This window comes from Gracilinanus agilis, chromosome 3 (assembly GCF_016433145.1).
Source record: "Gracilinanus agilis isolate LMUSP501 chromosome 3, AgileGrace, whole genome shotgun sequence".
Taxonomy (NCBI): domain Eukaryota; kingdom Metazoa; phylum Chordata; class Mammalia; order Didelphimorphia; family Didelphidae; genus Gracilinanus; species Gracilinanus agilis.
In genome coordinates, this window is record NC_058132.1 from 189060837 (window position 1) to 189077765 (window position 16929).

Genomic DNA, 16929 nt, shown 5'->3' on the forward strand with positions numbered 1-16929 from the left:
TTACCTTGGCAGGTCTGCAGTAGCCCCAGCAGAAGGATCTAAGGGTCAGTTTACAAGGGTTTTGGCCAAGAGGCCTCCTCTTAGACAAGGGGCCCCTCTGGAGGCTAGTACCTCCAGGAAAAAGCCAAGGAAGGGAGTCAGCCTTTTTCACTCACCCACGTAGTAGTTCTAAGGGAAAGCAGTCCTTAGTCCTCAGCCAGAGCTCCTCCAGGGTCAAATTGAAGGCTCTTGCAATTTATAAAGACCATTCCTTTTGTCACTTCCTGTGATTTCCTCCCACTTTATGTGTACCAATTACAGCTAAAGTTTTGCTTAGGAGTTCCCAGGGAGCAGTCAGTTGATTCTGATTCGTCACCCACTTTCACACACATGGGTTACAGACCTCCTCCACTCAGGTGTAAGTGGGGTATATACGCTTCTGGTGATAAAATCTAAAAACAGACTGGGTAGAATTAATCCCATCTTCACATATTGAATGTTATGAATCCTGAATAGTAGAACATTATTGAAGGGGGTCAAGGATTGAAGACCTTCATAAGAGTGAAGAAAAAGTTTAATAGATATGAAGAATAGGGTGAAGAATAATTTGTAAGATATCACTTCCTAAAAAAATGCAAATTCCTTTAGGGCAGGAACCATTTCATCAAGATCTTTATATCTCTAGCAATAGGTGCCTGACACAGTGAAGATTTCATGAATGTTGTTAATTGATTTGTAATTCATTTTTATCATTGTTAAAAATGTTAAATGGCAGGAACTAAGAATTATGATACTTTAGTAGTTGTGCTTTTTCAATTTTGTAGTTTAGCTATTGATGATTGCTCTTTGAGTCAGGTGATTTAACATATTAACATCTTCACCTATCATTTAACCCATATCTTTCCATATTGCCCACAAGGAAGCATGAGGAACGTAGGCAAATCATTCAGCTTCCCAGAGATGCAGTTTCTTCAGAGGGATAATATCTTTGTACTACTTAACTAAGAGAAATTCTTTTTCTTGTGATTTCATTCTACTAGCAATGTGTAAGTCTTTTAGAAGCAACTAAACAGTAGACTCCTAGTTATTACATTTATACTTAATTTATGTTTTGGCTTATAGCATTACCTTATTTTTCCTTATAGATCCCTGTTGTGTGGATCAATAACTTGAAACATGAGCCTTGCACTTAATGATTTACTACTTTGCTGTCGTCAACTGGAAAATGACAGAGCTACAGAACGAAGGGTAGTAAATGGTATCAGTTTATACTGTTCTTATCTTAAACAGAGGTGTGTGGATGAATAAAAATTCCTTTTTAAATGTATTTTCAGAAAGAAGTTGAGAAATTTAAGCGTTTAATCCGAGATCCTGAAACAGTTCAACATTTGGATCGGCACTCTGATTCTAAACAAGGAAAATATTTGAACTGGGATGCTGTTTTTAGGTATTCTGTTGAATAAATGTTGTTCGTTCATTTTTAATCCATCATTTTTATATTTTAATGGTTACTGTTAATTTTCCTTTCATGCCTTAGATTTCTTTATATTGACATTTCCTAAGGGCGTAACACAATTTACACAAAAATAATATCTGAATAAATTTTAATTGGTTCAAAACATAATAAAATTATTATGTTTATGTGAAGAATGTATGCAGATTAAAAATTGGATTCACATTTTTTTTGGTCAACTGCTAAAGTTGTTAGGTTGAAATATTTTAAACATTTTATAGTTTGGTTACAAAATGCATTTAATTCAGGAAAGGGATGCTTATTTTAGGATTTTATGATTTCAAGTTACTGAGAGTGAAAGTAAGATAAAGTAGAGGTCTCATTATGACTCTTTAAGATTTTATAAATATGTATAAAATAAACCAGTAAAGCCCCAACATTATGATTAATTTAACCTTTGTCACTTTTTCTGTCACCCTGCCATTGCTGTTATAGAAATCAAAGAAATTGGACTGGACTCAATACCACTTTCTATTTTTATCTACCTCATGGACCACCAGGATCAAATAATTCATCACTTAGCAACCAACTTGTTGGTTTTGAAAATGCCCATACATAGTTTTTTTTTTTTAAACCCTTGTACTTCGGTGTATTGTCTCATAGATGGAAGAGTGGTAAAGGTGGGCAATGAGGGTCAAGTGACTTGCCCAGGGTCACACAGCTGGGAAGTGGCTGAGGCCGGGTTTGAACCTAGGACCTCCTGTCTCTAGGCCTGACTCTCACTCCACTGAGCTACCCAGCTGCCCCTGCCCATACATAGTTGATCTGGTACTTAGATAGGAAACACAGTTTATTCTTTAGACTTGGTAGAACTTGCCAGGGTTTTCATTCCTTTGAGAATCCAAGGTTAATTCCATGTTATAGTAAAGCATGGGAGTCATATTTTATTAAAATGTTTATTAAATTAATTTTCATATGTTATAGTATCTATGGTGCCATTTTGAGTATTATTTATTCAGGATTATAGAATAGGAAAGACATAGCTTTTTCCTTTTAGTTTAGGGTTAATTCAGATAAAATAAGCATAGTCAAAGGAGTTCAATATATATGATTCTCTTTTATATTGTTTTTATATATTGTATACTCTTCTGAAACTAGTATATATTCTTGAGGCAGGGAAGCCATCTTTGCAGGCTGTGAATATTGTTGCTTGCAGTATGGGAAAAATTAGAGTATTTCAGATATGGGTGATGGTATGGGAGAAGAGTGAGAAAAAAATGAAGTTGAATTAACTGCAAGAAACAAGTTAAATATTAATGACTAAAGTAATTGAAGCTGACCTGTAATAGAAATGAAAATAGAAGAATTGATTAGTAATATGAATTATAATAGTTTAGCATTTGTATAGTGCTTTAAGGTTTGAAGAGCCCTTTGTGTGTTTTCTCACTTGATCCTCACAGAAGCTTTGTAAAGTAGGTGTTTTTGTTGTCTCTGTTTTATAGATTAGGAAACTGAGGCAGACAGATTAGACAACTCCAGGATCACATAGATATTAAGATACCTAAGGCAAGATTTGAACTCAGGCTTTGAACTCTTCTTGACTCAAGTCTAGCATTCTTGGTTTACTGGAGACTGGTAGGATATCGCAGAAGAGAGCAGACTTACTTAGTTAATCTAGAGGGGATATGAGTCAAAGTTAGAAACTTAAAAGAATTTTTTTTTTAGTTGCATGGACTCTTTAAAGATGTTAAAAGTAATTCCTGCAGATCATTTACAAAATATTTTATTTTCTTGAAGGTTTCTGCAAAAATACATACAGAAAGAAACAGAATGCCTACGAACAGCAAAACCAAATGTATCAGCTTCAACACAAGCCTCCAGACACAAAAAGATGCAAGAAATTAGCAGCTTGGTTAAATACTTCATCAAATGTGCAAATAAAAGTAAGGGACATATATAATTGTTGATAGATTGCCTAATGGTTAATTGCTATAGTTGACTTAGTTTGAACATGGCAAAGAAAAACCTGAGGGGTGAGTCCTTTTACAAACATATAACTATGATTTGTATTATGATTTTGAGTATTAAATTTTTTGTTTTTCAGTTTTTTGATATTGTTTTTCAAATAGAGCAGGGTGAACTGGTTATGCAATTATTTTGTTCACCTGAGTAACTGGTGATCTCCAATCTCCTCTTGGAGTACAGCACAGTTTTTTGTATGTACCAGAGATTTAATAAGTGCTTCTTGAGGCTTGCATATATCCAACAGTTATGAGAATTAAAATTAAATTGTTTTTAAAATGCTTTGAAATCTCAACAATTGCTCTTCATTCCAGTTAAGTACATTAGAGTAAAAAGTATAAATTATAGGAGAATGTAATGCAAATGAAGTTTTATTGTTAATCCACTTTGATAAAAACAATATATTATATAAAGAAGTTCTTTTATGATTAGATAGCATTTTCTTGTATTTAAAATATTTATATGCAGATGAATGCTGAGTATTTAATAATGATAACAGCTAGTATTTATATAAGGCTTTAAAGATTGGATGGTTCTTTACATATGTTATCTAATTTGATCTTATAGCATCTTGGGATCTAGGTGATATTATTACCTACATTTTGCAGATAAGGAAACTGAGGCACAGAGAAGTTAAGTGACTTGTCTAAGGTTACTCAACTAGTAAATGTTTGAGGCAGGATTCAAAGTCAAGTGTTTTTTGCACTATGCCTATTATATTTTCTTTTCAGGCTAAGTATTCTCTCTGTAAGCTTGGTTGCACTATTAAACTTAGTTATTAAATCCCTTATTTATAGATCATTTTCAACTCATCCCAGGAATAGTTATTATACATTTTGAATTATTTGAGCTAGAACTTAATAAATGCTTGTTACCAATTCCTTCATTAGGATTTTAGTCAAAGGAACTAAAAAATAGGATCCTCTAAATTGCTATATATAATATTACTAATTTATTTCATCAAGAGTCATATTTAGTTGCTGATATTCTGCCTTTCTTTATCAGGAGCCCCCAGGTTAAAATGCCAAGAGCTTCTAAATTATGTCATGGACACAGTGAAGGATTCATCCAGTGGAGCTACTTATGGAGCTGATTATAGTAATATATTGCTTAAGGACATTCTTTCAGTGAGGAAATACTGGTGTGAAATATCTCAGCATCATTGGTCAGGTATGCTCCCTCTTTTATTTTTTTTATAAGTTTTTTGTTGTTGAAACACTTTGATAAAATAAGTAATATAGCAGTCAGGAAATTCTTTTTTTCTGAGTTGTCACATTTCTTATCTTTATTCTTTAATATCTTATATAATTGATTTAAAAAAATTTCATATGGGCTAAACGCTTCAGTATCTTTCTACACTCTTAGAATCATGTACCTGTAGTTTGAATTGCCCATTAGATTTTGACTTTTGGCTCTTTTTATCCATTTATGTCCAGTTAAGGGAAGAAAAGAAACAGTTGCCAATTTTTTGGTCAAATTAAACTTTTAGTGAACTACAGCTTCATAATTTAAATCATAAATATCAGAAATATGACATTCCTAAAATGTGCTTTTGTAATGAATGTGAAATTCTGTACTAAAAATAAGAGTAGTTAACTTTCAAGCTAGTCTGTCAAGAAATTCTGTAATTTCTCCTTGAAGTAGAAACTATCCTCATAGTGTTGTTATGCTTTCTGTACGACTAGCTCTTTTGCAGTGGAGAAAACATTGGTTTTAGAGACTGTAGACTTGGGTTTGATTCTTTCCTCCTCCATTTACTATCTGAATGGACTAATCATGTAACCTTTCTTGGCCTTAGGTTCTTCATTTTTCAAATAAAAGGTTGGATTAGATGTCCTTTAAGGATCTTTTTCACTTTCAGTCTCTGATTCTAGGCCTTACCAATAGTCTTTAAAATTTTGGTGGTTATGCTCATGTGGTATCAGCTTTTAGAGGCTTGGAAGTAATAGTGTTTCTTTTATCTCAGTTTCTACCTTTACTCTTTAGGAAATCTTTTTAGGTCTCAGGTTGTTACCTGCCTGTATCTTTCTTTTCTGACCTATCTCCCTCCATTTTTTCTTTTTTCTAATTATAGAAAAGATAAAGGAAAACTATGAAATCCTTATCTATTCTCCTTTCAAAACTTAATATTTTCCTTTGAAGCAGGATTAGAGCTTGCCTGTTTGTATATATCTTGGTACTTTTCAGCAAAGCCACTCTCTACCTACATTTCTCTATCTTCAATAAGGAATCTGTATTTTATAATTTCTTCTTCATCTACTAAACATTCCAAGTTAGTATAAAAACTAAACTTGGATTTTTCTTGCCCACTTTTGAATGGTTAAATTTCTTTAATTATTTGTTCTGTGGTTGCTATCTTAACTATATCAGCAAATAGTTCCTTATATGCAATTCTTTGATTCTATTACAGCTATTTTAACAGACTATTAAAATCATGTCTCTAAAAGGAGGCAGTGTACTGTGGTATAGAGAGTCAAAAAGGTGGCCCTGCAGCCTGCCAACAAACCAGGTTAAAATGTGGAAGTATTTAACAAAATAACTAAAAATATAAAAGCTAATGTTGATATATGGTTTCCCAAGTTATTATGTAGCTGCAAGGATCCTTATGGATAGTTGAGAGGTACCTGTTTCTATTTGAGTTTGGCACCACTGCTGTTGCAGATCTTAGCAGTGAGTTCTGGGTACTTACTACCCACTTTTCAAACCTAGGATCTAATTATAGGATTATAGATTTAAAGCTGGAAGGATCTTAAAGAGCATCTAAGGTATATTTCTCAGTTCATCGATGAGGAAATCAGGGCTCCAAGAAGTTAGTTTGCTTGCCCAAGGCTGCAAAATGTAAGTGGCACAGACAAGATTTCCTATTAGTTTTTTAATCCCTCTTTTTAAAATATCCAGATCTCTTTATTTCATTAGTGTAGGGAATTTTTAGTGAGGAAACTTACAAATACAGATCAGCCTTGTGCAATTTATAGGTTTGGAGGGTTGCTTGGAGCATTGAGAAATTAAGTGACTTGCCTGAAATCACACTGTCAATATTAATCTAGAGTGAACTTGAACTTAGTCTTCTTATCTCCAAGGTCACCTCTATTTTTGCTATGTTGATTCTCTAACATGATCTCAGGCAACATACTTCATTCTTCCTGACTTAGTTCCTTAATGTAGCAGGTGGGTATTCTATTACCTGCTTCCATTACTTTAATGGCATGACTGTTGTTGAAACAAATAATACATAAGAAAATAGTTTTCTCTCTTTTTTTTAAATCCTTACCTTCCATCTTGGAATCAATACTGTGTATTGGTTCCAAGGCAGAAGAGTGGTAAGGGCTAGGTGATGGGAGTCAAGTGACTTGTCCAGTGTCACATAACTAGGAAGTATCTGAGGTTAGACTTGAACCCAGAACCTCTGTCTCTGGACGTGACTCTCAACCCACTAGCTGCCCCTTCTCTTTTTTTTTTCTTTAACCCTTTTTAGAATCCATATGGCAGAAGAACAGTAAGGGCTAGGCAATTAGGGTTAAGTGACTTGACCAGGGGTGACCCAGCTAAAGTGAAATCTGAGGCCATATTTCAGCCCAGGTCCTTCTGACTCCAGGCTTGACAGTTTATCCACTATGCCTCTTAGGTACCTCTGAACATAGAATTCTGAGAAGAGAAAAATAAAAGTCCAGGCAGATGAATTTTCTGCTTTGTTTGCCATAAGAGATGACCTGTTATGTGCCTGAATATATTTATTTTCCCTTTGATGTATCAAACTTTGTGGGTTTCTTGGTCATTTATATTTAAAGAAGATTGGCTTTCTTTTTCTGATAACAAATACCTTTTTATTGATTTGTTTTTATATTACCTACCTTTCTCAGTGTATTCTCCCCTTTCTATGCCAGAGAGCTAGCTTTTATAACAAATAACAAAAAAAAATGTTCAGCAGAATTAATATATTAATAAAGTCTGACATATTGCAGGGTTCTGCACCCACAGTTCCCTCTTATTTACAAAGAACATGAAGATTTGAATGTCTTTTCTCTTAGGCCAAGCTTGGGCATTATAGTTGCATAGCATTTGGTTTTAATTGTTTTATTATTATAGTATATAGATTTTTTTGTTGCATTATATTATCTTCCTGCTTCATCTTATGTAATTTCATTTAAATCTTCCTATATGATTATATTTATCATATTCATCATTTCTTATTGAAGAAGAGGACATTTGAGTACTACAATTTATTTAGATATTCCTTAATCTTTGGGCATCTATTTTCTTTCCAGTTCCCTTTTGCAATTAAAAAATGCCCCCAAAACAGTGTTACTGTAAATTTTTTGGTTTCTGTGGGGTTTTTCTTTTTGTCATTGACTTCTTGCAATATGTGTCCAGAAGCAGGATCTCTAGTTCCTAGAACATGGACATTTAAATCACATTTGTACTATAAGTCCAAATTACTTTCCAAAATGATTGGACTCTACCATCAGTGCATTAGTATGCCTTTCTTTATATATTAGAAAACAAATGCCATTCAGCTTTTGGAAAAGATGTGTTCTTCTTGGTATCTGAAACCATATATCATTAAACCCCAACATTTTTTGTAGAAGTAGTGATCAACTCATGAAAACAATTTTTTTTGGTCATCTATATTCTTTTCAACCAACATATATTGTGTACTATGTCTAATTTTTTCAGTGAAATTTTAATAAGTATGTCAGATAGCATCATTATAGCGAATGCTTTAATTATAGTGTATACCTTAGAAAATTATTGGTATCTTATCTTTAGTATCTGTATTTTGAAAGTAGTAGAACATCTTGATTCATTTAAAACATTTAAAGTTCTGGGGGGCAGCTGGGTAGCTCAGTGGATTGAGAGCCAGGCCTAGAGACGGGAGGTCCTAGGTTCAAATCTGGCCTCAGACACTTCCCAGCTCTGTGACCTTGGGCAAGTCACTTGACCCCCATTGCCTACCCTTACCACTCTTCTGCCTTGGAGCCAATACATAGTATTGACTCCAAAACAGAAGGTAAGGGTTTAAAAAGCAAAACAAAACCATTTAAAGTTCTGATTTAAAAGAAATGCCTTATTTAGTTTTGTGACTAATTTTTTTTTTTTTTTAGAACTTCTGGCCCTGTATTGCACATTGTATCTCAAGCCATCTAAAGATATTAATAGAGTTTTAGTGGCTAGAATAATTCAAACTGTAACCAGAGGATGCTGTTCCCAGACGGATGAAGTAAATTTAAAGTTTTTTGATTTTTTTCCAAAGGCCATGCAGTGTGCAAGGTAATTGTGAGTAATTTTGGTACTGAAAGCTCTAAATATATTTACCATAAATGCAGATCTGACCATGTCACTCCCCTACTCAGTTTACTCTGTGCCTTCCTTTTACTCTAGATTCAAATACAAATTCCTCTTGGTAACCTTATTTAAAAGGCCTTCATTGCATTACTCCAACTTGTCTCTGAAACTTCTTTGGTCATTACTTCTCCTTCTCTACCCTGCAATCCAGTTGACCTGGCCTTCTCCTCACAGCTTCCCTTTTCCCTTTTCCAGTCTCTCTGCAATGACCCTAGCTGTTTGTCCTCTATCTGTAAATGTATTCACCCCCTTCTCATCTCTTCCATCCTTTAAGATGCATCCTAAGAACTACCATGAAGCATGAAACTTTTCCCAGGTCATTCTGTCTCAGGCTATCTTGTGATGAACTACTTTTTGTCTTTATTTCTATTGACTTTTATTACATTTATGCTATATATACTTATTGTTTCCCCATCAGGTCCTTTTGAGTATGGATTTTTTTATTTATTACATTTCTAACTATCCACATAGTACAATGTCTGTAGGTGCTTCATAACTGCCGGATCAATACTTGATTCTTTTTTTAAAACCCTTTCTTTATTAGTAACAATTCTAGGACAGAAGGGCAAACTAGACAAATGGAGTTATGTTACTTGTCCAGGGTCACATGACTAGGAAATATCTGAGGTTAGATTTGAACCCAGGACCTCCTGACTCCAGGACTGGTACTCTAACTACTGTTAAACTTAGTTGCTCCAGTAGCTTGATTCTTTTATTTATTATTTTTAGACACTTATCTTCTGTCTTAGAATTGATAACTAAGTATTTTCCAAGAGAGAGGTAAGGATTAGTCAGTTGAGTTAACTAGCCCAGGGTCACATAGCTAGGCAGTGTCTAAGGCCAAATTTAAACTCAGGATCTCCTGTCTTCAGGCTGTAACAAATAAAATTAATATAGAAGGATATATTTAAAAATATTAGAGTTTTATTGTAATCCATATTGATAATTAAGCCACGTGCCTGATAAGATCTAATTCAAATGCCCTGCCATGCTTTCCCCCTGGCTGCTTCTTGCCACCTGTATTTTGTAAGAGGAATCATGGGAAATGTAATTTTCAAGTCCCCTAAACGTCCACAAGACGTTTATATTATGGATCTCAATATTAAGACCCCCAAATTTTCAATATCACATTCCCCCCTGAAGAGCGGCGAGAGACTGGTCTCCTTGAATGCTCTTGTAAACATAACTAACTTTTAAATTACAGAAATTGTGGGATAAAAAGAAAAGAGGACAAAAACAATGATCCAATGGTTGCTAGCCACATTGACAAAGTGTGCCAATTAGGGCAGTCCCTTTTGGCATAAGAGTGTACATTCAAAACAAATGCATTCAACTCCCCATAGTTCAATCAACTGCACCCCAAAGTTCATTTGGATCTTCATGATCCAGTGAAGGTTCTTCAGGCATCTTCATGGTGCCTTCTCCAAACAGGTTCGTTATCTGGATTCTGGGGAGATGGCAAATTTCTTATCCTAAAATTACTCTCAAAGAATTTAAACTTTACATTATAGATTATAAAACTTACATTCCCTTTTGAGGAGAATTTTACATTCCCCCCTGAAATTACTCTCAAAAGAGTTAAAATTTTACATTATAGATTATAATACAAACATTATGTTTATAAAACTTAATTCCCCCCTCCCCCAGGAGAATCAATAACACATTCTTCCATGAAGAGGGTACCCCAGGTCAGCTAAGGATACATGGCTGAGTCACGGGTTTTTATGAAATCAATTGGCAAAAGAAATAAAAAAAATAAAATCCAAACAAAAGAGAAAAAATTAACTTGTGAATCAAATGTAAAATGTCAAAGTCTTATGTGCAAAAATTTAAGGAAGAATAAGCTTAGAACAGGTCCTTGAATCAAGGCCCAATTAAAGTGATTTAAGTAGTTTGTAATTACCCACTCAGGAGCCAGGACTACAGAAAATTGCCATTCTCTATATAAGAGAAATAACAGGACCAAATATGTGTGCAAGGGAAGTGTCTTTCCCTGGTTTGATTTGCCTGCACCTTTGGTGCTTGGCTAGGAATGAAGCTCTGGGAAAGTCTGGCCTCTAACATATGTCAGAAAAGCTGCAACCCCCAAACCTCAAACACTAGTTTGAGCCATTCAGTATTGGCATAGAACTTCCTCAATCCATGGTCTGCATGACCTTTTGCTCCTTGGCACTTTGTAGATTCTCAGTTGGTCTCCATGACCTTGTGGCTCTTTTGCTCCCTTCTCCTGGAATCAGACGGAGAGACATTAATCACAGTCCTATAATATTTACCAATAATTGGCAGGTTAACATAGTCTAAGGCTTTTTGGGTGTGCATTAATATTATAGCAAATGTATATTTATATTAAACTTATATTACTATAAAGTCAAAAAAGGATTAACATTGATTATATGTACTTTCAGTACAAAAATGAGAAAAAGGGAAAAATAAAAAAACTCAAATATTATATTGCACATAGAAGGGGGAAATGATAAAAGAATGTTTTAAAAATCAAAAATATGTAGCTTATAATTAGTGAAGGGTTTCTCACCTAAAAATGAGATCCATTTCCTTGAAAGCTTTTCTGTGAACTCTTGTGAGTGTAAATGACTTTTATAAAATAGCAGATTCATAATGCACATTCAAATAAAGTACCATAATTTCCAATAACACATTTAAAGACAATAGCAAACAAACCCATTATTATTATCACTTGCTATGATGTTTAAAAAATTGTATACTTGTCACAAATTCAACAGGTATAGTAAATCATTCAACCTTGGCTGAGATATTTTCTTAACAAACTCTATTACTGCCTCCATGGCAATTGTGGGACAGAGCCTCAAAAAGAAATCTGATAAAAAAAAAAACTTCTAGGTCTAAGTTATCCTCAGGAATTCTAGATCCTTCTGATGGGAGAGTAAGCCAAAACATCAAGCATATAGGAGCTCTCCTGGCTTCCTGTGTAATATACAAAAGCTTGGGCAGGAAACCTCCATTTGTTTCCTCTATCTCTTTAAGACAACATTATTTATAATAAATATATAAAACCTTATCATTCATACAGAAGGGTACTAGGCATCTAAAGTCAATTCTAAAGACCCTTTATAAAATTATAATTTAAACTCTCAAGGCATCATAGTCTTCAAGGTTGTATACAATTATCAAGATTGAATAAAAACTTAAGGCATGTGATCCTATAGTTGAAATGACAAATCCAGTATACATAAGGCTTACGGGCTTTTTACAGCTTAAAAAATATTTAAGATGTTCATAAATGGTACAGATAACAGAATTAGATTAATACAGGTAAACTTGAAAAAAGATTGAAACTTTAAAGAAATCAGGAAATACAATAATATAAGGAACAGATTACAAGCAATGCAGTCAAAAACCCTTTTAACCAATTCTAATAGATTTGTTCACTATTTGGGAGGTGCAATAAAATCATGAACAGAATTAATCTAGCAGCCAAAACTTCATTAGCTTAAATAATCCAGTGTAACAGAAAAATCAATGTAAAACAACAAAATTAAATCACAAAACAACAATCGGCAAAATACAATAAGATACAGAGGCTTTAAAAAAACAAAACAAAACCCATTTTGTCTGAGGTTTAAAATCCATCTCTGGTTCAATTTAAATTCTTTCTAACTGAACTCTGCACTGAGCACAATGTGGATGACTCCATAAGGGTATAGTTCAAAGTCTTGATCAGTCACAAATGGTCCACATGCTAATTCAGTCCCCTCCCCCAAAGCAGAAGAGCATGGAAGCCAATTTGGGGTAAGGACTGGAAAACCTGCAGGTGCATGGGTTGTGTGTGTGTGTGTGGGGGATGGACTAGGTCCGTTTTTAGAAGAACCACATGGAGGGCTCATGGGGGGGAGGAAGGTAGCTAGCTAGAGAAGCTTTCTTTAGGTTAAAAGTCATTAATGTCTATGAGGAAACACCCCATGGAAAGTCCAGGTGTGTGAAATGAGAAAGAAGGGAGTTTTTTCTTTATATACTTCCCAAATCTTAAGTAGTGGCAGCAGCAGTCTCAGGAGAGTTGGCTGGGATCAGCATCGACAGGCGGGAGGCAGCTCAGAGGAGGAGTCGGCGGCAGAGGCATCAGTAGCAGCAGGCAGGGCACTGGCAATTGGGGGTAAGGTCAGAAGCCAGAATTGGCTTCCCTGCCTACTAGGGTGGGTCAGGCTCAGCCAGATGGCAGTGTCCGAGGGAATTGGAAAGATAATGATGGGCAGGCAAAAATAAACTACTGCTATCAGCAAAAACAGCATTTGTGAGCAAAGACACTTTCCCATTCCCTTGAAAAGCCTCGTGGCTGAGGAGAACGGGGAGAAGAGAAAAAACAAAACCAAAAACTCCAAAACGGCAAGAGCAGGTCTATAGCTCTGGAGAGGATTCTAAATGCTCTCAGAGTTGCATGGCTTGGTAGGCTATCAGTAAAATTGAGAGTTACATTTCGAAAGTTGTTGCCATAACTGTTACATAAAATTAATATAGAAAGATATATTTAAAATATTAGGGTTTTATTGTAATCCATCTTGGTAATTAAGCCATGTGCCTGAGAAGATCTAATTCAAATGCCCTGCCATGCTTTCCCCCTGGCTACTTCCTAGGAAAGAGAGCATCCCAATCAAGTTCTGAGTCTTTATGCCTCTGTCTATGTAATCACACTTCCTGCCACCTAGTTCAAGTCCCCTAAATGTCCACAGGAAGTTTATATCATGGATCTCAATATTAAGTCCCCCAAATTTCCAATATCACAAGGCCTGGTTCTCTATCAAGCCATCCCAGTTGATCGATTCTTAACTTGGTCTTTTTTCCTCCCTTTGTTTCCCTCTACATATTTTGTGGTTTTGCCACAATGCTCTGGTTGCTGTCCTTTGCAAATTGCATCCATTTTCTTTCTTGTTGTCTTTGCATTTACTCTTCATTCCTAGAATATTCTCTTTTCTCACTTCTGTATCTTGGTATTCCTGACTTTTTGTAAATCTTAGCTCAGATTTCACCTTTTGAGAGAGGCCTTATCTCATTTCCTCCTAACTCTAAGTACTGTCCCCTCTGAGGTTACCTATCATTTATTCTTTGTATATCTATATATATTTAGTTTTTTACATGTTGTTTCCCCAATTTGTGAGCTCCTTGAGGCCAGTCATTATTTTTTATCTTTCTTTGTATGTGCAGTGCTTTGCACAATGCTTGGCACATGGGGAGCAATTAATAAATGCTTCTTGATTGGTTTAATTTATTTTTTTTTCCTTAAAAATTAATCCAGGTTAAGAAAGGTCTTTTTTTTTGTATTTGATAAATTAAAATGATGTCTTTTGATAATATGGACTCATCATAGCCTGAGAGTTCAAGTAAAGGGACTCTGGGATTTACTATAGACATTCTCAGTTAGGTTGTAATACTTAGCAGTAGAACTCCTGTGCTGATGAAATGCATTTCCCATGGAAGATGAGAATTTTTAGTAATTTGTAGTAATTAGTCAACCAAAAAAAAATTTTTTTTAGGTACCTGCCATGTCAGGTACTTTTCTAAAACTTGGGTTTATTAAGACAAAAGTGAGGTGGTTTCTGCCCTTGAAGGCTTCAAATCTAGCAAAGGGAGAAGGTATGTTTAGGTGTGGTTATATATAGACAGAATACCATCCCTGAAGACACAGCTAATTGTAGCAGTATGGCAAGAGCAGCTGTAGGGGTCTAGAAAAGCATCCTATAGAAGGTGGCACTTGAGTTTATTAAACAGGGAATGATATAGTTACACCTCTGCCTTGGGAAAATCACTTCATTGACTGTTGGTGGATAGGAATGGGCAAGATGAGTCACTTGACTAATTAGAAGGCTTTTGCTATCTAGGCCAGGGGAGAGATGATGATGGCCTCACCTAACACTTGTGGCTGTATTGGGTGGAGAGAAAGAAATGGATGTGATAGATAAGGTAAAAATAACTACTTCTGTCTCTCACAAATATTAGGTATGAGAGAGAGCCCACCTCTGTGCCTTTGTTTATGCCCTCTCCTTTCTGCCTATCTAAATGTTAAATATCCTTCTAGATATTACCCAGGTTCTCTCTCCTGCAACAAGACTGTAATCTTTTCCTTCATTGAATTATTAGCATTTATAGTGTGTTTCACACTATTTGGAAATTGATTTGTATATATGGGGTGAGAGTGAAGTTTCAAATGTAGATAACTGGAATAATGGAACTGAAGCAGAAGTCACAATATTTCTGCTTTAGTTTTTCCACCTAGAGGAGGCTACCAGCTCAGTGAGAGACACTGGACTCTACAAACAAGTGTAAGATATACAATTTGCTTTCAAGTAGCTTGTAATGTAGTTGGACAAATTAGACCAGTGTACCAAACAGTAAATAATAAAATACAGAATACTCAAGTTCAAATTAACGTGGAGGTAATGATAAGTGGAACAGGAACAAGGGTGATACTGGGCAAAAGTATTTGTTAGGAAAAAATTGACTTTTTGGAAATGGCATTTCCATTTTTGTGTAACTTTATAATTGTCTTCAAGTTAATTGTGTAAATAGCAAAAACTCTTAGTTTTTCCCTTGTATAATACTCTTCGGTTTCTTTTGTTGGCAGGCAGGAAAAGAGCTCTGCGGGCCTGAATCATATTCTGGCTGCCCTTAATATCTTTCTCAAGGTTTCTGCTGCAAATTTTCGTATGCGAGTTTGTAAATTAGGGGAAGAAATCCTTCCTACTTTGCTTTATATATGGTCTCAACAAAGACCAAATGATTCTTTGAAGGATGTGATTATTGAATTATTTCATCTGCAAGTTCGTGTTCATCACCCTAAAGGAGCCAAAACCCAAGAAAAAGGTACAAGAACACTTATTTATGTTGTTATTCTTTTTAATTGCTTACTCTTTAAAGTAGACCTAATTAGGTTAGACAATGACTTATACAATTTGTTGATAAAAATTGTTGCCAAGGTGAGCATACTTCAGAGGATTATATTACTAAGACTAATGCCTGTGCTAAAATGTGTCCCCATGGGGCAGCTGGGTAGCTCACTTGATTGAGAGCCAGGCCTAGAGACAGGGAGGTCCTAGATTCAAATCTGACCTCAGACACTTCCCAGCTGTGTGACCCTGGGCAAGTCACTTGGCCCCCATTGCCTACCCTTACCACTCTTCTGCCTTGGAGCCAATACACAGTATTGACTCCAAGACGGAAGGTAAGTGTTTTAGAAAAAAAAAAGTGTCCCCAGCTTCTTTATCTGATTGATATTTATTTATTAGTTGATTGATATTTCTGTTAGAATTAGAATGTTTCATTCTATATTTTATCAGCTAATTAATAGACATTAATAAATATCTGCTAAGTACTTAGCATAGTGCTAGTCATTATAAGGACTTAATAAGTAAAGGACACTCAATAAAATTCAGCTAGCACATGTGAAACAATGGAAGAATAAAAGACAATATGTAATTAAATACTGAATAGTGTATAACATATTATTCATGTTACTAATTCAGCGGAGGGGAAACAATTATAGACTTCTTGTAGGATGTAGAACCTGGGTAATATCTAGAAGGATATTTGGATAGGCAGAAAGGAGAGGGTATGAACAAAGTCATAGAAGTGGGCTTTTTCTCCGACTTAATATTTGTGGGAGGCAGAACTATTCTGTGGTAGCTTCATTTTTTTTTTTTAAACCCTTACCTTCCATCTTGGAGTCAATACTGTGCATTGGCTCCAAGGCAGAAGAGTGGTAAGGGTAGGCAATGGGGGTCAAGTGACTTGCCCAGGGTTGTAGCTTCATATTTTGAAGAAGTAGGAGTTTTAAAGTTGACTAAGTTGAGGGAAGAGGACTTTTAAAGCTGCACAAAGTAGTTGACAGTTCATGAGCAAAGGTGAGATATTAGATTCTTAAATGGGGGGCGGGGGTACTTGGCAAAATAGATGCTTTAAGTTTTATGTCTGACAATCTTAAGGAGTCTGGATTGTAGAGAAGATGGATTAAAGAGGGTAATCTTTGCAGTAACTGAGAGGTGAAATGAGGAGAGCCTGGATGGAAATAATTGGAATATTCTGATTTAAGAATTGATGGCAGAAACATGGTGATGGAGTAGCAGGAACTAATACCACAAACTACACTCCAAATTCTCCAAAAAATT

At 35.2% G+C, this 16929-nt stretch overlaps 1 protein-coding gene across 3 annotated transcripts in view; it reads left to right on the forward strand.

Annotated features, from left to right (window-relative positions):
• The first annotated feature begins 1155 nt into the window (after positions 1 to 1155).
• ATM (ATM serine/threonine kinase) overlaps positions 1156 to 16929 on the forward strand; it is a 136569-nt gene continuing 120795 nt past the window's right edge. For all 3 annotated transcript variants that reach the window (XM_044669121.1, XM_044669122.1, XM_044669123.1), the window contains exons 1-6: positions 1156 to 1227; positions 1314 to 1426; positions 3230 to 3375; positions 4460 to 4624; positions 8557 to 8722; positions 15390 to 15628. In XM_044669121.1, coding sequence (XP_044525056.1) covers positions 1156 to 1227; positions 1314 to 1426; positions 3230 to 3375; positions 4460 to 4624; positions 8557 to 8722; positions 15390 to 15628 — 901 coding nt within the window. The remainder of the gene's footprint in view (positions 1228 to 1313; positions 1427 to 3229; positions 3376 to 4459; positions 4625 to 8556; positions 8723 to 15389; positions 15629 to 16929) is intronic.